The sequence below is a fragment of the Ranitomeya variabilis genome, chromosome 1 (genome assembly GCF_051348905.1).
Source record: "Ranitomeya variabilis isolate aRanVar5 chromosome 1, aRanVar5.hap1, whole genome shotgun sequence".
In the NCBI taxonomy this organism is placed as follows: Eukaryota; Metazoa; Chordata; class Amphibia; order Anura; family Dendrobatidae; genus Ranitomeya; species Ranitomeya variabilis.
In genome coordinates, this window is record NC_135232.1 from 783642469 (window position 1) to 783663531 (window position 21063).

A 21063-nucleotide genomic window follows, 5' to 3' on the forward strand; every position below is an offset into this window, starting at 1 on the left:
AAGTACTGTTAAAAGTGGAACTTGGTGTAGAGAACTGCTTCACTCTCACTTTGGTCTTTATGGACTGTGGGTCATCCATGAACCTGATTGAATCGTGGCCATTGACTCTACACCCCTCACCAAGGGAGGGGTTAATTTCATATCTAATGAGTTCACCCTCAAGGTGGGGGCTCTACACCAGGAGTGTATTTCATGTTTTGTCTTGGATAATCTCCCTGCTGGCCTGGTGTTGGAGTTTCCTTGGTTGCAACTTCATAACCCGGTGATTGACTGGGGGTCCCGGGATATTAAGAAGTGGGGACCTAATTGTTCTGAAGCTTGTCTTACTACTATGTCTATGTCATCCGTCAGTCTGGAGGGTATTCCGGAGTACTAAAAGGACTTTACGGATGTATTCTCTGAAAAAGAGGCTAAGGTTTTGCCACCACACCGCCCATTTGATTGTACCATTGATCTTGTTCCTTATGCTAAATTGCCCAAGGCCCGTTTGTATAATTTATCAAGTCCCGAGCATGCGGCCATGAAGAAATACATCTCTGAGTCTTCGCAAAGGGCACATTTGCCATTCCATGTCCCCTGTGGCAGCTGGGTTCTTTTTCGTGAAAAAGAAAGATGGTGGTTTGTGCCCATACCTCGATTTCTGAGAGTTGAATAAGATAACTGTGAGAAATACTTACCCTCTCCCACTTATCCCTGATTTATACAACCAACTGTCTGGGGCTAAGTGGTTTTCTAAATTGGATCTTTGGGGGCATACAATCTCATCCGTAATCCGTATATGAGAGGGGGATGAGTGGAAAACTGCATTTCTCACCTCTGAGGGGCTGTTCGAAAATTTGGTTATGCCTTTTGGGTTGACTAATGCGCCGGCTGTTTTTAAAAATTTTATCAAGCATGTCTTTTCTGACTTTATTGGGCACTTATTGGTAGTGTATGTTGATGATATTCTGGTGTACTCTGTGGAGAAGCAGGCCCACATAGGTCATCTGCGTGCAGTTCTCCAGAGAGTCCGGGAGAACTGTCTCTTTGCTAAACCAGAGAAATGTTTGTTTTTGGTCCAGGGGTTGTCCTTTCTGGGGTTCGTCTTGTCCGCTGAGGGATTTCGTATGGACCCTAGAAAGGTTCAGGCCATTGTGGACTGGGTCCAACCCAGGGATCTTAAAGGTCTTCAGAGTTTCTTAGGGTTCGCTAATTATTATAGGAAATTTATGTGGGGGTTTTCTCAATTTGTTAAGACCCTCACTGATTTGACCCGAAGGGGTCTGATATCAAGAATTGGCCTGCTCCTGCAGCAGCTGCATTTTCAGCGTTAAAGAGGTGTTTCATGTCTGCCCCAGTATTTAATTCAAACGGATCCATCTGAACCATTTATTGTTGAGGTGGACGTCTCAGAGGTGGGGTTGGGGGCGGTATTGTCCCAGGGACCTGCCTCTTTAACCCCTTAATCCCATATGACGTACTATCCCGTCAAGGTGACCTGGGACTTAACTCCCAGTGACGGGATAGTACGTCATATGCGATCGGCCGCGCTCACAGGGGGGAGCGCGGCCGATCGCGGCCGGGTGTCAGCTGACTATCGCGGCTTACATCCGGCACGGACCGCTCCCAGCACATTAACCCCCGGCACACTGCGATCAAACATGATCGCAGTGTTCTGGCGGTACAGGGAAGCTTCGGGCAGGGAGGGGGCTCCCTGCGGGCTTCCCTGAGATGATCTGTACAAGGCGATGTGCTCACCTTGTACCGAGCGTCTCCTCCCTGCAGGCCCCGGATCCAAAGTGGCCGAGGGGCTACTTCCGGGTCCTGCAGGGAGGTGGCTTACCAAGCGCCTGCTCAGAGCAAGTGCTGGTAAGCCAGGAGCCCTGCATGTCAGATCGCTGATCTGACACAGTGCTCTGCAAAGTGTCAGATCAGCGATCTGTCACTATACAGAGATGTCCCCCCTGGGACAAAGTAAAAAACTAAAAAAACATTTTTAAATGTGTAAAACATAAAATTAAAAAAAAATTCCTAGATAAAGAAAAAAAAATATATTGTTCCCATAAATACATTTCTTTATCTAAATAAAAAATAAACAATAAAAGTACACATATTTAGTATCGCTGAGTCCGTAACGACCCGAGCTATAAAACTGTCCTATAACCCCTTCAGTGAACATCGTAAAAAAAAAAAAAAATACGAGGCAAAAAACAACGCTTTATTGTCATACCGCTGAACATAAAGTGGAATAACACGCAATCAAAAAGACGGAATAAATAACCATGGTACCGCTGAAAACGTCATCTTGTCCCGCAAAAAACGAGCCGCCATACAGTATCATCAGCAAAAAAATTAAAAAGTTATAGTCCTCAGAATAAAGCGATGCAAAAATAATTATTTTTTCTATAAAACAGTTTTTATTGTATAAAAGCGCCAAAACATAAAAAAATTATGTAAATGAGGTATCGCTGTAATCGTCCTGATCTGAAGAATAAAACTGCTTTATCCATTTTACCAAACGTGGAACGGCATAAATGCCCCCCCCCCCCACCCCCAAAAGAAATTAATGAATAGCTGGTTTTTGGTCATTCTGCCTCACAAAAATCGGAATAAAAAGTGATCAAATGTCACATACCCAAAAATGGTACCAATAAAAACGTCAACTCGTCCTGCAAAAATCAAGACCTCACATGACTCTGTGGACCAAAATATGGAAAAATTATAGGTCTCAAAATGTGGTAACGCAAAAAAAAAATTTTTGCAATAAAAAGTGTGTGACAGCTGTCAATCATAAAAATCCACTAAAAAACCCGCTATAAAAGTAAATCAAACCCCCCTTCATCATCCCCTTAGTTAGAAAAACATAAAAAAATTAAAAACATGTATTTATTTCCATTTTCCCATTAGGGCTAGGGTTAGGGCTAGGGTTAGGGTTGGGGCTAGGGTTAGGGCTAGAGTTAGAGCTGGGGTTAGGGCTAGGGTTAGAGCTAGGGTTAGGGCTAGGGTTGGGGTTAGGGTTAGGGGTGGGGCTAGGGTTAGGGTTGGGTCTAGGGTTATGGCTACAGTTAGGGTTAGGGCTACAGTTAGGGTTAGGGCTAAAGTTAGGGTTAGGGCTGTGGCTAAAGTTAGGGTTAGGGCTGGGGCTAAAGTTAGGGTTTGGGCTAAAGTTAGGGTTAGGATTGATGGCTAAAGGTAGGGTTAGGGCTAAAGTTAGGGTTTGGATTACATTTACGGTTGTGATTAGGGTTAGGGGTGTGTCAGGGTTAGGGGTGTGGTTAGGGTTATGGTTGGGATTTGAAAAGTCAAACGGCGCTCCTTCCCTTCCGAGCTCTGCCATGCACCCAAACAGTGGTTTACCCCCACATATGGGGTATCGGCGTACTCAGAACAAATGGCACAACAACTTTTGGGGTCCAATTTCTTCTCTTACCCTTGGGAAAATAAAAAATTGGGGGCGAAAAGATCATATTTTGTGAAAAAATATGATTTTTTATTTTTATGGCTCTGCACTATAAACTTCTGTGACGCACTTGGTGGGTTAAAGTGCTCATCACACATCTAGATAAGTTCCTTAGGGGGTCTACTTTCCAAAATGGTGTCACTTGTGGGGGGTTTCAATGTTTAGGCACATCAGGGGCTCTCCAAACGCAACATGGCGTCCCATGTCAATTCCAGTCAATTTTGCATTGGAAAGTCAAACGGGGCTCCTTCCCTTCCGAGCTCTGCCATGCACCCAAACAGTGGTTTACCCCCACATATGGGGTATCGGTGTACTCAGAACAAATTGTGCAACAACTTTTGGGGTCCACTTTCTCCTGTTACCCTTGGTAAAATAAAACAAATTGGAGCTGAAGTAAATTTTTTGTGAAAAAATGTATCCATTTTACCAAACGTGGAACGGCATAAATGCCCCCCCCCACCCCCCCCACCCCCAAAAGAAATTAATGAATAGCTGGTTTTTGGTCATTCTGCCTCACAAAAATCGGAATAAAAAGCGATCAAATGTCACATGCCCAAAAATGGTACCAATAAAAACGTCAACTCGTCCTGCAAAAATCAAGACCTCACATGACTCTGTGGACGAAAATATGGAAAAATTATAGGTCTCAAAATGTGGTAACGCAAAAAAAAAATTTTTTGCAATAAAAAGTGTGTGACAGCTGTCAATCATAAAAATCCGCTAAAAAACCCGCTATAAAAGTAAATCAAACCCCCCTTCATCATCCCCTTAGTTAGGGAAACATAAAAAAATTAAAAAAATGTATTTATTTCCATTTTCCCATTAGGGCTAGGGTTAGGGCTAGGGTTAGGGTTGGGGCTAGGGTTAGGGCTAGAGTTAGAGCTGGGGTTAGGGCTAGGGTTAGAGCTAGGGTTAGGGCTAGGGTTGGGGTTAGGGTTAGGGGTGGGGCTAGGGTTAGGGTTGGGTCTAGGGTTATGGCTACAGTTAGGGTTAGGGCTACAGTTAGGGTTAGGGCTAAAGTTAGGGTTAGGGCTGGGGCTAAAGTTAGGGTTAGGGCTGGGGCTAAAGTTAGGGTTTGGGCTAAAGTTAGGGTTAGGATTGATGGCTAAAGGTAGGGTTAGGGCTAAAGTTAGGGTTTGGATTACATTTACGGTTGTGATTAGGGTTAGGGGTGTGTTTGGAATAGGGTTTCAGTTAGAATTGGGGGTTTCCACTGTTTAGGCACATCAGGGCTCTCCAAACGCGACATGGCGTCCGATCTCAATTTCAGCCAATTCTGCGTTGAAAAAGTAAAACAGTGCTCCTTCCCTTCCGAGCTCTCCCGTGCGCCAAAACAGGGGTTTACCCCAACATATGGGGTATCAGCATACTCAGGACAAATTGGACAACAACTATTGGGGTCCATTTCTCTTGTTACCCTTGGGAAAATAAAAATTGGGGGGCTAAAAAAACATTTTTGTGGGAAAAAAAATATTTTTTATTTTCACGACTCTGCGTTATAAACTGTAGTGAAACACTTGGTGGTTCAAAGTTCTCACAACACATCTAGATAAGTTCCTTGGGGGGTCTACTTTCCAATATGGGGTCACTTGTGGGGGGTTTCTACTGTTTAGGTGCATCAGGGGATCTGCAAATGCAACGTGACGCCTGCAGACCAATCCATCTAAGTCTGCATTCCAAATGGCGCTCCTTCCCTTCCGAGCTCTGCCATGCACCCAAACGGTGGTTCCCCCCCACATATGGGGTATCAACGTACTCAGGACAAATTAGACAACAACTTTTGGGGTCCAATTTCTCCTGTTACCCTTGGAAAAATACAAAACGGGGCTAAAAAATAATTTTTGTGGAAAAAAAATGATTTTTTATTTTCACGGCTCTGCGTTATAAACTGTAGTGAAACACTTGGGGGATCAAAGCTGTCAAAACACATCTATATAAGTTCCTTAGGGGGTCTACTTTCCAAAATGGTGTCACTTGTGGGGGGTTTCAATGTTTAGGCACATCAGGGGCTCTCCAAATGCGACATGGTGTCCCATCTCAATTCCAGTCAATTTTGCATTGAAAAGTCATATGGCGCTCCTTCCCTTCCGAGCTCTGCGATGCGCCCAAACAGTGGTTTACCCGCACATATGGGGTATCGGCGTACTCAGGACAAATGGCACAACAATTTTTGGGGTCCAATTTCTTCTCTTACCCTTGGGAAAATAAAAAATTGGGGGCAAAAAGATCATATTTGTGAAAAAATATGATTTTTTATTTTGACGGCTCTGCATTATAAACTTCTGTGAATCACTTGGTGGGTCAAAGTGCTCACCACACATCTAGATAAGTTCCTTAGGGGGTCTACTTTCAAAAATGGTGTCACTTGTGGGGGGTTTCAATGTTTAGGCACATCAGGGGCTCTCCAAACGCAACATGGCGTCGCATCTCAATTGCAGTCAATTTTGCATTGAAAAGTCAAATGGCGCTCCTTCCCTTCTGAGCTCTGCCATGCGCCCAAACAGTGGTTTACCCCCACATATGGGGTATCGGCATACTCAGAACAAATGGCACAACAACTGTTGGGGTCCAATTTCTTCTCTTACCCTTGGGAAAATAAAAAATTGGGGGCGAAAAATCATATTTGTGAAAAAATATGATTTTTTATTTTGACGGCTCTGCATTATAAACTTCTGTGAAGCACTTGGTGGGTCAAAGTGCTTACCACACATCTAGATAAGTTCTTTAGGGGGTCTACTTTCAAAAATGGTGTCACTTGTGGGGGGTTTCAATGTTTAGGCACATCAGGGGCTCTCCAAACGCAACATGGTGTCCCATCTCAATTCCAGTCAATTTTGCATTGAAAAGTCAAACGGCGCTCCTTCCCTTCCGAGCTCTGCCATGCACCCAAACAGTGGTTTACCCCCACATATGGGGTATCGGCGTACTCAGAACAAATGGCACAACTACTGGGGTCCAATTTCTTCTCTTACCCTTGGGAAAATAAAAAATTGGGGGCAAAAAGATCATATTTTGTGAAAAAATATGATTTTTTATTTTTATGGCTCTGCACTATAAACTTCTGTGAAGCACTTGGTGGGTTAAAGTGCTCATCACACATCTAGATAAGTTCCTTAGGGGGTCTACTTTCCAAAATGGTGTCACTTGTGGGGGGTTTCAATGTTTAGGCACATCAGGGGCTCTCCAAACGCAACATGGCGTCCCATGTCAATTCCAGTCAATTTTGCATTGGAAAGTCAAACGGGGCTCCTTCCATTCCGAGCTCTGCCATGCACCCAAACAGTGGTTTACCCCCACATATGGGGTATCGGTGTACTCAGAACAAATTGTGCAACAACTTTTGGGGTCCACTTTCTCCTGTTACCCTTGGTAAAATAAAACAAATTGGAGCTGAAGTAAATTTTTTGTGAAAAAAAGTTAAATGTTCATTTTTTTTTTAAACATTCCATAAATTCCTGTAAAACACCTGAAGGGTTAATAAACTTCTTGAATGTGGTTTTGAGCACCTTGAGGGGTGCAGTTTTTAGAATGGTGTCACACTTGGTTATTTTCTATCATACAGACCCCTCAAAATGACTTCAAATGAGATGTGGTCCCTAAAATAAAATGGTGTTGTAAAAATGAGAAATTGCTGGTCAACTTTTAACCTTTATAACTCCCTACCAAAAAAAAATGTTGGTTCTAAAATTGTGCTGATGTAAAGTAGACATGTGGGAAATGTTAATTAGTAATTATTTTGTGTGACATATCTCTGTGATTTAAGGGCATAAAAATTCAAAGATGGAAAATTGCAAAATGTTAAAAATTTTCACCAAATTTCCATTTTTTTCACAAATAAACGCAAGTTATATCAAAGAAATTTTACCACTATCATGAAGTACAATATGTCACGAGAAAACAATGTCAGAATCTCCAAGATCCGTTGAAGTGTTCCAGGGTTATAACCTCCTAAAGGGACAGTGGTCAGAATTGTAAAAATTGGCCCGGTCATTAACGTGCAAACCACCCTTGGGGCTTAAGGGGTTAATCAACTTAAGACCTTGTGCCTTCTTCTCAAAGGAATTCTCTTCTGCGGAAAAGAATTATGATGTAGGTAACAGAGTTATTGGCCATTAAACTAGCATTTGAAGAATGGAGGCATTATTTGGAAGGGGCAGACCATCAAATCACTGTGATTACAGATCATAAGAATTTGGCTTACATCGAGTCTGCCAAGAGGTTGACACTGAGACAGGCAAGATGGTCATTTTTTTTCAATTCTCTATTACCTTTTGGCCCAGTTCAAAAAATGTCAAGGTTGATGCCTTATCCTATAGTCTGGACCCGTTATCACCTCCTGAACCTCCTTCCTCCATTCTTCAGCATGGTGTGGTTGTGGATGAGGTGTCCTCGGTGTTGGAGCGAGAGATTCAAGAGGCTCAGTCTCTTGCTCCTCCATCATTGCCGGTTAATAAGCTCTTTGTGCCCATTCAATTTAGTCTCAGGATACTTCGGGAGTTTCATGATTCTGCCCTGAGTGGACATCCTGAAATCTCAGCTACCCATATTTTGTTTCTAAGTTGTTTTGGTGGTCCTCGATGGCTTCGGATGTGGTTAAGTTCGTGTCGTCCTCTGTTGTATGTGCTCATGCTAAAAGCTCCTGGCCGGGGTATTGGTGCCTTTGCCAATTCCTGATAGACCATGGACTCATCTGCCTATGGCTTTTATCACCGATCTTCCTTCTTCTAGTGGTAAAATGGTCATTTGGGTGGTGGTGGACAGATTTAGTAAGCAGGTGCATTTTGTACCTTTGACAGGTCTATCTAATGCAGAGACATTAGCTAAATTGCTTGTGGAACATGTGGTACGGTTGCATGGTGTGCCTGCGAGTGTGGTTTCTGACAGGGGAGTGCAGTTTGTGTCCAAGTTCTGGAGGGCCTTTTGTAAAAGGTTGGGTATCTGTTTGACCTTTTCTTCAGCATATCATCCTGAGTCTAATGGTCAGACAGAGAGAACCAATCAGTCCTTGGAGCAAATCTTGTTTTGTTTGACCACTACCCGGCAGGACAATTGGTGTACCTCTTTGCCTGTGGCTGAATTTGTTTTTAACAATTGCTTTAATTAGTCCAGGGGTAGCTCCCTTTTCTTCTGCAATTATGGGTTTCATCCTCATTTCGGGGGGTTTTCCCGACTGGATTCAGGGTGCCCTGGAGCTGATCTAGCTGTGCAATGTTTGGGGGAGGTGTGGCAGGAGTTTCAGAGGAATATTGGGGAGGCTCAGGGGAGGTATAAATTCTTTGCTGACAAAAAGCGATCTGTGGGGCCAGTATTCCGGGTTGGGGATAAGGTTTGGTTATCCACCAGGAATATTAAGCTTAAAGTTCTGCTAAATTGGGGCCCAAATTAATTGGCCCTTATGAGATTGTGGAGATGGTCAATCCTGTGGCCTTCCGTTTGCGCATTCCCCAGTCTTTACAGATTCCCAACGTGTTCCATAAGGCTCTTTTGAAACCGTTGGGGTCTTCCTCTGGGGAATCGTCATCGTCCGCCACCCATTTCGGTGGATGGCCAAAATGAGTATGAGGTAGAACAGATTGTGGACTCTCACATGGTCCATCTCTCACTCCAGTATCTGGTCCATTGGAGGGGCTACAGTCCAGAGGACCGGTCCTGTGCTCCAGCGCGATTGTTCCATGAGGATCAGTTGGTCCAGGCCTTTCATGCTCGGTATCCTGGGAAGCCTGGGGGTCCGGTGGCCCCCCCTTGAGAGGAGGTTACTGTCATGATCCAGGTCGGGGTTTTCTTCTTGCTTCTCTTTCCCCGGCCTGGTCATAGAGGGGTTAACCTTTCCTGCCTCTCTTTGGTTCTTGAGTGGCTATTTATTGACGCTATTTCTGGTAGCCTTTGTCAGTGATAGTCCAGGTCCTTCCCTAAAGCAGCTGATCCGTATACCCTAGTGATCCTTCTGCCTCTGACTTCCCATGTGTATGTCTGACCTGTTCCCTATCACTGACTCAGTGTATGTTTGGTGATTTCCCTACAGTGTATGGTTCGGCTTAAACTCTGAACTCCGCCTTTGGTTTTTCTGTCTCTGGTACTGCATTCCCCAACTGGCTTTTGACCCTCTGGCTCATACCTTGACTCCTCTTTCTGTCTCACGTTTTGGATACCGTGCTCCCGTCTGGCTCTGACTTTTGGCTCGTCTCTGACCTCGTGCTTTGCTGTGACCTCTGGTACTTCATCTCCCTGTTTGTTGCTGACTTTGGCCTGTCTGACTACTCTGCCGCCTCCTGGTGGCGGCTTGCACTTCTGCACCAAAGTGCTACACAGTAAGTGCGACCCTTTTTCCTGTTACAGAGCCCCCTGGTGGTGGCTGAGCGCAACTGCTCCGCAGTTGCATTACAGTTTTGCTGGGTTCACTTTAAAGTGTACTTCCAACTATATAAAAAACTTAAGGCCTCATTCAGACATCTATTTTTCATGTGCATTTTGTATCTGTGTTTTTCACAGATAAAACAGGAGCCCATTATTGTCTATGAGGCTGTTCACTTGTCCGATTTTGAACAGAGGCACAGATGAAAATCACCTATACCAGTGTACTGTTCAGAGAACATCATGGACAGCACACGTTTCCATTCATGGGCAATTCATGTGCTTGTAATGGTGGTGGACAATGGCTATCACGTTCCTACCCCTGAAGAACCGAATCGCGTTGTTTTAGAGTAGTGTGGATAATGTCTTGCGTCTTATGTAAATATTGCGTAATGTACAGTATTGTGACATAATGTGTAGTTTTACTGTAGGAACGTTTGGAGTTAATGTTTGGGACTAACCCACAATGAAAGGGGAAAGTGTTAGGGAGAGTGACTGCTTCCTGCTGGGAAGACAGATAGGGCCTGGAATGCTGTGTGAGTGGATTTAGAGGTCCAAGATGAACAGTGCCGCATTCGAGGGTGACCCTAAAAGAGAGGAGACTGAAGATAAGGGATACCAAGATTCTGAGGATAAGTGACAGAGAGACAGAGTGGCTTTACGGAGACAGGTTCGAAGAAGGATGCCAAGCCACGAGACTTCGAGCTTGTAACACTGAAAAGTAATAGTCTTAAACAGGAATGAGTGACTGGGACTAGTGAAGGACCCCAATCAGGAGTTCCAGAGCACCAGTAGTGGAAGAAATAGGATGCAGAACTGCTAAACATGTAAAGGAAACTTGTTAATCAGCACTGTAGAGTTAAAGCTGGGTTGTGGCGAAGTAGGGAGACACATTGGATATAGAAAGCCATGGAGTACACTACAGAGGAAGGATACTGTGTAGAAAATGCTTCATACTGTAAAGGATATATCCAGAAGACTTTGTATCCGCAGTCCCTTGTATATAACCCTTGTCAACTTGCCGTTCAGTGAAGAGTTTATGCTTGAATGGTAGTCTCTCTCATTGAACTGTGAACCAACTGGTCCTTGCGAAGTAGCAACATCGGTGACATGCGGCCTGCACAAGCGCAATCCCCTCACAGCACAAGTCCAGTCATCCAGCCAGGACCTCCACTTTCATGTAACTTCCCGGGACACCACAAACGAGTGCCTCACCCACAGCTACTGCCCCGCACCACATTACACTTGGCAAAGTTTTAATAAAAAAACAGAGCAAGGGGGCGCTCCTAGGATTACACCTGATGGTCAACATTTTAATAAAGGTTTGTACATTTTTTAACCTTTTGTCCTTATCCATATACCCATCGCTCTGCCTGACCGCACATTCTTTCCTTCACACTTGGCGTAGTTGGCAGGATCAAATCTTGTAGATGAAAGAACAACATAGTGCAGGGAAGACTACAGTTGAATGGAAGATGGTGACTGTTACACGTTATAACATGGCGCCGTCCAAGGACTGAAAAATGGCAGTGAGTGTCATGAAATGGCGAGAGAGACCCACCCATCGTAGGCGAAGAAAGAGCAAAAGGGTGGAAAGCGATGTCCAGCCCATAAAAATGTATGCCTACAGAGGGAGATGTCGGAATCGAGAGTGCTAGCCCACAGCAGAGAGTGACATTGCCACAGAGTGAAATGAAAGAGAAAGATCTGCCCAATAAGGTGTCACCAAAGGAAACTGGCAGAAACATTCAAGAAATGTGATGGTGAGTCAGGAAAGACTCCATCAAATGAAAAGCTGAGCCATGACGGTCCTCAGTAGGCAGAAGAGGTGGCGCCATTTGTCAGTTGTAAGTCGCAGGAAGCAGCAGTTTGGAGCGAGAATGGCAGAGTCGGGCAGTGATTCCCAAGGGGTGGCAAGAGATGTGGAGGAACCCAAAGAAGGCTGGCTCATCCAAAAAAGCTGGAGCTTGTCAAGGTACCCCAGAGCCAGTCGGCTCCACTGGTCAGACGGTCGCGAAGATAGGATGTGGTCTACACATGGGTTACTTAAGGAGGGAAAAACGAGGATCCAGCAGCTTGTTAGCAACCTGAGGGGTCTGGGTTTGATGGCAGAGGCGAGAATATGGGCCAGTACTCAGGCCAGGAGCAAGCTGGCTAGTCTCTTAGCCAAGCATTACCAGGAGCTGGCTTCCCAGGGAGAGGTCACTCAGTACAACCCGCAGCGAAGCCATGGGTTCGTAGTGGAGTTTGGAACATGCCATAATATCCTCTTCGACCAGAGGGTGTCCCTGAGTACCCCGGAAGAGGAGGAAGAGAGCGCAGACACCAAATGAAATGGGGGAAAAAAGTAATAAAGGAAATGCTGAAATTAGATGGGAGTCAAATTGCCAAGTTGTGCTGGTTTCACCTTTGTGAAGGGCCCAGAGCTCCAGCTGGTTCAGGATCCACATATCCAGGACTCCCCCATGCTAATGGCCACAGAAAGCCAAAACTGTTTCCCCTTCAACAGTTTTATTGCGCGTCCCCCTGCTGGATTGCAAAGACACTGCAGTTGCTGGAGAGTTCTACACCCTCAGTCCAGGACTGTATCAGATCCAGTAAGGGAGATGTCTTTAAGGTACTGTGTACCTGTCTTGTAGACAGAAGTGAAGAAAATGGACTGTGTCCCCATGTCACAGACTGATGGGGACAATGGACTTTGCCCCTCATGGGCTGTGTCCTTGTCAGAGGACTATTGTTGGGTGAAGGGATAAGGAAGAAAAGATATCCAAATCAGGTTGAATCCAAGAAGGCTGTGCTCGTGGACAGTTTGGGCCACTGTTATGTTGGCCTAAGGGCCTTTGTTTATAAAGAACTTGGACTCTATGTTTCTGGGGTACCAACCTAATGGGTCCGGGATCAGTGCTGACCAGTAAGGCAAAGGACCCTACATGCCCTCCAGAAAAGAGACTGTTATTTGCATTGTATGTGTTGTGCATTAGTGTCTTCCAGGTGGAATGTAAGGGTGGTAGACAATGGCTATCACGTTCCTACCACTGAAGACACCAACCGAGTTGTTGTAGTATAGTGCGAATAATGTTTGCGTCTTATGTAAATATTGATTAATGTGAATTCTAATTAACCCCTTAGTGACGGAGCCAATTTGCAACTTAATTGCCAGGACAATTTTTACAAATCTGACCACTGTCACTTTATGAGCTTATAACTCTGGAACGCTTTATCGGATCCTGCTGATTCTGAGACTGTTTTTTCGTGACATATTGTATTTCATGGTAGTGGTAAAATTTTTCAATATTACTTGCATTTATTTATGAAAAAATAGAAATATGGCAAAAATGTGTAAAATTTTGCAATTTTCAAACTTTGAATTTTTATGCCCTTAAATCAGAGAGACATGTCACACAAAATAGTTAATAAATAACATTTCCCACATGTCTACTTTACATCAGCTTACATCAGCATGATTTTGGAAACAATTTTTTTTGTTAGGATGTTATAAGGGTTAAAAGTTTACCAACGATTTCTAATTTTTCCAACAAAATTTACAAAACCATTTTTTTTATGGACCATCTCACATTTAAAGTCACTTTGAGGGGTGTACATGACAGAAAATACCCAAAAGTGACACCATTCTAAAAACTGCACCCCTCAAGGTGCTCAAAACCCCATTCAAGAAGTTTATTAACCCTTTACGTGCTTCACAGGAACTGAAGCAATGTGGAAGGAAAAAATTAACATTTAACTTTTTTTTTACAAACATTTTATTTCAGAACCAATTTTTTTTATTTTCACAAGTGTAAAAAGAGAAAATGAACCATATAATTTGGTGTGCAATTTCTCCTGAGTACGCCAACACCCCATATGTGGGGATAAACCAGTGTTTGTGCGCACGGCAGAGCTTGGAAGAGAAGGTGTGCCGTTTGACTTTTTCAGTTCAGAATTGGCTGGAATTAAGATCGGACGCCATGTCGCGTTTGGAGAGCCCCTGATGTGCGTAAACAGTGGAAACCCCCCACAAGTGACATCATTTTGGAAACTAGACCGCTTAAGGAACTTATCTAGATGTGTGGTGAGCACTTTGAACCCCCAAGTGCTTCACAGAAGTTTATAACGTAGAGCCATAAAAATAAAAAATGTATTTTTTCCACAAAAATGATCTTTTAGCCCCCAAATTTTTATTTTCACAAAGGTAAAAGGAGATATTAGACAACCAAAGTTGTTGTGCAATTTGTCCCGAGTATGCCGATACCCCATATGTGGGGGTAAACTAGTGTTTGGACGCACGGCAGAGCTCGGAACAGATGGAGCGCCATTTGACTTTTTCAATGCAGAATTGGCTGGAATTGAGATCGGATGCCATGTTGCATTTGGAGAGCCCCTGATGTGCCTAAACAGTGGAAACCCCCCACAAGTGACACCATTTTGGAAACTAGACTCCTTGAGGAACTTATCTAGATGTGTGGTGAGCACTTTGATTCCCCAAGTGCTTCACAGAAGTTTATAACGCAGAGCCGTGAAAATAAAAATAAAAATTTCCTCAAAAATTATTTTTTTAGCCCGCAATGGTAACAGGAGAAATTGGACCCCAAAAGTTGTTATCCAGTTTGTCCTGAGTACGTCGATACCACATATGTGGGGGGGACCACTGTTTGGCACATCTTGGGGCTCGGTAGGGAAGTAGTGACGTTTTAAAATGTTTCACAAAGAATGCAACTTTTGGCTTGTTGACGCCATTCTCACCACACATCTCTAACAAAGTAGGCAGAGCTGAGGCGGACTGGAGGTCACAGTGGGGTGTGGAGAATCCTGCTCATTAAATTCATGAAGAGTGGTGGCATTTGATGGAGTAAGATTTGTCACAAGGCGTACACCAATACGTGTCCCGTTTACTCTAAAACGCCCTCTCATCAAGACCACTGCTGATCTTGAATCTCCGCCAGAGTGTCTATTGGTTGTACATGTTTGGAGGCTGTTTGATCTGAAGTGCTGTAATCTGAAACCTTTCTCCTTACACTTCTGACTATACTATTTAACTGTTTTCTGAAGTTTTCAGGATCCAGCTGTGTGGGTGGCTTACATAGGATCCACATCTTTAAGTGGCTCAGACAGCAGCACGGTAAAAGCCTCTATTAAAAGCATTGTAAAGCATCCTTCTTACGACCCGGACACAGCGGATTATGATGTGGCTGTACTGGAACTGGAGTCTGAATTACGCTTCAACAAATACACCCAAGCAATCTGCCTACCAGCTTCCACTCATATCTTCCCCATGGGCAAGAAGTGTATTATTACTGGATGGGGCTACCTCAAAGAGGACAACTGTAAGATATGCAATATGCTGACATTTTCACTGATTAGGGTTAAATTATGTTAATATTTTCTGGTATGTTTCAAACTCTCAAACCCATAGGGGTCAAGACTGTTTTTTTTACACCACTCTGGATCCAGAATGAACTGGAGTATGATGCACCAAATTAATTTTTGAGGCTTGCGCTTCCTAATGCATTTAGTGCATATTACTGCATAACAATAAATTTATAGGGCCGTGTCAGACCACGCCTCTACAAAAAAATTTGGAACTAGCGAAAAAACATCAGAAGTAATAGTTGCTGAAAAATGTTATGATTTTTCAATCAGTTTTATGCCAGATTTCTTATGAAAACTGTTTAATGAATACGCCCCATTGTTTATTCAGGTTGGTTTTAGGCAACTTTCACATCATAAATTAAGCAAGCTGTAGCTTTAAACCACCAACAATAAATACATTAGATCACATGATGGCAAAGTGAGTGAGTAAAAAATGTATAAATCTGCTGTAAAAGTGCAGAATATGAGTTACAACATAATTATGATAAAGTGCAGAGTGTACAACAAAATATCAGAGAATATTTGCATGGAAAGATGAAACACCCGGAAACCTAATATATAAAGCTCAGGTATAGATCACATTGTAAGAGTAATAAAGATATATGCAGACAGAAATGTACTGTAAAGTGTTTTTCTGGACCCGAGTTTAAGGCCACATTCACACGGTCAGTATGTGGTCAGTATTTTACATCAGTATTTGTAAGCCAAAACCAGGTGAGGAACAATTAGAGGAAAAGTATAATAGAAACATATGCACCACTTCTGCATTTATCACCCACTCCTGGTTTTGGCTTATAAATACTGAGGTAAAATACTGACGAAATACTGATGTGTGCCCGTGGCATTAAAGGGACCCTGTCACATGAAAAAATACTATTAACCTGCAGATATGTGGTTAATCTGCAGGTTAATAGCATTCTGAATCTGCACGTTGCCGGCACTTGGACCCCACTGGCGGGAGGAAATTAACTTTATTCCTCCAGGTAGTGTTCAGGTTTTAGTCACGGGGTTAGCACCAGCACTCTCTGTGTATAGAGAACAGTGGCTGTACCCGCGCCCCCCAGCCCTGACTGACAGCAGCGCATCATTAGAGCCGGCTGTCAGTCAGTGCTGGGGGCACGGTTTCAGCCGCTGTTCTCTATTTACAGAGCAGTGACTGAACCCGCACTGCCACTTGACGGAAAACAAAACTACCGGGAAGAATAACGTTTATTTCCTACCAGCGTTCTAAGTGCCGGCACTGTGCATGTTCAGAACACTAGTAACTAGTAATATTATTTGTAATTTTAGTGGTGAAACCTGAAGTGTTGCAAAAAGCTACAGTGGCCCTGATGGATCAAACTCTCTGCAATAGCCTCTACAGCAACGTGGTCACAGACAGGATGGTTTGTGCTGGTTATTTGGAGGGCAAGATCGATTCTTGCCAGGTAATCGAACATTAGGTGATACATATATTTGGCATACATGTTAAAGGGAATTACTGATGAGTTTATAAGTTCAATTTTAGAAATAGTTTGCACTAAAACAATTTGCTTCCTGTAAGAGTTAGAAATAGTTAGGGACATTATGAATTGTTATTACAGATTTACGACACCAAATGTGCACCATTAAAAAAAATAACATAGCATGTAAATTAAGGAAAGGGAATAGACATAAAGGTGATACAATACAGCATAAAAGTACAACCATTTCTGTCAGTCACGTTAATGATGTAATGATGAAGAAGTCCTGCGTGGCCTCGAAACGCGTTGACTATGTAAACCTATTCAATAAATCATTCAATATATCCCTCTGGATATACTATGGATTCATCATTGGCAGCGCATGAGTGGCACCTCCGTCACATTGTCTTTAGCTATAATATATCCATATGCTTTGATACATTACATAAATGCTTTTTATGTGTTTTGTTTTGTATTATATTGGCCTGGGCCTTTTGGTTACAGGAGGTATGGGATAGTTCTAGCCTCTTATGGTGGGCCAGTTCTGTTTGGAGCACGATGGTTCTTTTTTTTTTTTTTAACTGGCACTATCATCAGAAAATGGCCTATTGTTTAAATCAGATTTAGGTGTTACATTTATTTATTTATTTTTTAATGTTGCCATTTTTTTTCATCTCATGATCTAAATACAAAAGTAAAAACTTGAATTTGAAAAAAAAAAATTAAAATTAGTAACCTTATTATTGCAATTTTCTTACCAGCACTGGTGCTTTTTTCGACTCCTACTTCTCGTCCTTTTAGGAAGAGTTCACAGGAGTTTTCTTATCATCACAGGCAGGATTACAATGACAGGTAACATCTCTATCCTCCTCTCTTCACAATGATTAAACACTTCAGTACAAAAGATAAGGTTAGGGTCTAAGCTTTGTGGCTATGTACATGTTTTGTTTCCTAAAACAACAGAAGATAGAGTCTAAAAAAGCCCCAGTGGTCAGTGTGAACATTGCAAGATTTCTATTTTTTATTTTTAATACAGATTTTGCTATTGGTCAGTAATAAGGTATAATATATGTGCAAGGGTCAATCAAAAAAGAAAATCATAAGGAACCTTTCAAACATAGTAACATTAGTTTTTAAGGTTGAATGAAGACTTTAAAGGAAAGGTGCCGCAATTTTGTTTTTGTATTAAAAATGATTGTTTATATAAACAATTATCTTTAATACAAAATTATTTTTTTTAACCTTAATATCTTTTTTATTATTAATAATTTTTGCAGCCACTGGGCGCCGCCATTTTGCTTTGCAGGAGTGTAAGAGTCCCAGCACGACATTTCCACTCTGCATTTACGGCAGCCCTGTGCATAGGACTCAGCAGTCGGGAGCCGACCGCGTTATCTCCTGCTCTGATCTGGCCACGCCCCCTGGGCTGTCTCCACATCACAGCAGAGGCAGGAGGTCGGCGCCATGTTTCTTCAGCCCGCAGTGTGTGAGCTCCACTGTGACTTGAGAGCTGTGCTGTTGGAGGGGCAGCTCCAGCTGCCTCTCCTTTCACACTGTCAGCAGTCGGCCGTTCCCTGTCCTCTGCTGCCTGGTGCCCTGGCTCAATCTCTAGAATCGCTAGAGAGGGTGAAGTGCTGGGGTCTGATGTCCTCTATCAGGAGCTGCAGAGAGGTAACAGGGGGGGGAGGGGGAGAATCTCTGTGCTGCTCCGACCCGACCCTGCCTCTCACTGCAGCCACTGATCAAGGACATCAGACCGTGTATCTATCACTACACTGTGCTGAGCCATGTATCTAATCCTCTCCTGTATGATAGTCTGCTGTGCCATGTACCTAATCCTCTCCTGTATGATACTGTCTGCTGTGCCCTGTACCTAATCCTCTCCTGTGTGATACTATGCTGAGCCGTGTATCTAATCCTCTCCTGTGTGATACTGACTGCTGAGCCGTGTATCTAATCCTCTCCTGTGTGATACTGACTGCTGAGCCATGTATGTAATCCTATCCTGTGTGATACTGTCTGGTGAACCGTGTATCTAATCCTCTCAGGCACTCCTCTCCCCCCTGCATATCTTTCCCCATTACACACACAACTCAATGCATGCGATAACAGGAGCTGCAGGGGTCATGCTGTATTATGGCATTATGTGAGATCTATATGACGGTATTATGTGATCTGTATGGTGGTGATTATGCTTGATCAGTATTGTGAGAATTATACGGTGGTATTGTGTGTGATCTATATGGTGGTATTATGTGAGAACACTGGCAGTATTATGTGTGATCTATATGGTGGTATTATGTGAGAACACTGGCAGTATTATGTGTGATCTATATGGTGGTATTATGTGAGAACACTGGCAGTATTATGTGTGATCTATATGGTGGTATTATGTGAGAACACTGGCAGTATTATGTGTGATCTATATGGCGGTATGTGAGAACACTGGCGGTATTATGTGTGATCTATATGGTGGTATTATGTGAGAACACTGGCAGTATTATGTGTGATCTATATGGCGGTATGTGAGAACACTGGCGGTATTGTGTGTGATCTATATGGTGGTATTATGTGAGAACACTGGCAGTATTATGTGTGATCTATATGGTGGTATTATGTGAGAACACTGGCGGTATTATGTGTGATCTATATGGTGGTATTATGTGAGAACACTGGCAGTATTATGTGTGATCTATATGGCGGTATGTGAGAACACTGGCGGTATTATGTGTGATCTATATGGTGGTATTATGTGAGAACACTGGCAGTATTATGTGTGATCTATATGGTGGTATGTGAGAACTGTATGATGGTATTGTGTGTGATCCATATGGCTGTATTATGTGTGCTCTATATGGTGGTATGTGAGAACTGTATGACAGTATTGTGTGTGATCTATTTGATGATATTGTGTGTGATCTATATGGCGGTATTATGTGTGAGCTATATGGCAGTATTATGTGAGAACACTATGGCAGTATTATCTTCAGAAAGCGGACCCATTCTATGGTGGTTCTGGCTGAGCACCTGCTCGTGGGTCTGGGGTAATAGAGGGGGCAGCATGACCTCCAGTTAGGTGCAGTCAGGGCTGGTCAGGCTGCTGAAGAGAGGGGTCTCATTTTTATTGTTACTATATGGCTAAATTTCCTTCCCAGCGTCACCCCGTACTTCGCCTGTCGTCTCACTTTCACACATCGCCAGGACAGGATGGAGAAGACAGGATCTGAGGAGGGGAATGGGGTCTTAGCATGCAAAGTCTGGATCAGAACAGGCCATCAATCCGCAGAAATGTTTCCTGGATTTCTGTGGAGCAGACGGTCCATCCATGTGTATAAAAGACAGCGCTCTATGTACAATCCCTGGCTGCTCCGCGCACTGAACATGGTGCCCCCCATAGACCAGCACACTGCTCTCCTGAAATACTCTGTGCTGCTGTCACCCTGCTCCCTCCACCACATATCTCCCAGAATCCTTGCTGGCTGCCATCCTCGGTGACTACTTGTCAGTGTAAGGCTGCTTTCACACTAGCGTCAGTACGGGCCCGTCGCAGTGCGTCGGGCCGACGTACCGACGCATGCTGTGAAAGAAATGCCCGACGTGGTAGCGGATGTAGTCTTACGACGCTTCCGCTGCCCCATTGTAAGGTCCGGGGAGGAGGGGGCGGAGTTTCGGCTGCGCATGCACGGTCGAAAATGGCGGACTCGACGCACAAAAAAACCGTTACATGTAATTTTTTTTGTGGCGGTGGTCCGCCAAAACACGACTCAACCGTCGCACGGTGGTTGCGACGTGTGGCAATACGTCGCAATGCGTCGGTAATGTTAGTCTATGGGGAAAAAACACATCCTGCAGACAACTTTGCAGGATGTGTTTTATCTCCTGAACGACGCATTGCGACGTACAGCCAACAACGCTAGTGTGAAAGTAGCCTAAGGCTGCCGTCACACATTCAGTATTTGGTCAGTATTTTACCTCAGTATTTGTAAGCCAAGACCAGGAGTGGCTGATAAATGCAGAAGTGGTGCAGATGTGTCTGTTATACTTCTCCTCTGATTGTTCCACTCCTGGTTTTGGCTACAAATACTGAGGTAAAATACTGACCAAATACTGATAGTGTGACGGCAGCCTTACTCTGCAGTCACCAACAAAATGGCTGCTCACTGGGTTCCTGAATATCATCCTCTCATCCCTTAGCAGACACCCAGAAGGAGAGGAGAGGAGACATCACACACATCAGCAGACTCCGCCCATAATTACTGCAGTGCTGTAATGTGAGCTTGTTGTACACGAGGTTTTTCTGAAATTTCAGCAGCTGCTCCCCCTAGTGTTTAAAAGTGGAAATTCCAAAACTTTTCAAATTATTTTTCATATTTTACTAAATTATAAACAAATGATAATAATTTTTAAGAAAATGTAAACATTAATTCTTTACATTTTTACAATTTCTGTAAAAAAAAATTTTTT

General features: G+C 43.5%; 1 protein-coding gene across 1 annotated transcript in view; it reads left to right on the forward strand.

The window, feature by feature from the left end:
• Positions 1–21063, forward strand: part of TMPRSS9 (transmembrane serine protease 9) — a 346177-nt gene that overhangs the window by 275858 nt on the left and 49256 nt on the right. Inside the window, exons 9-10 of the mRNA XM_077272649.1 lie at positions 14837–15111; positions 16448–16584. Coding sequence (XP_077128764.1) covers positions 14837–15111; positions 16448–16584 — 412 coding nt within the window. The remainder of the gene's footprint in view (positions 1–14836; positions 15112–16447; positions 16585–21063) is intronic.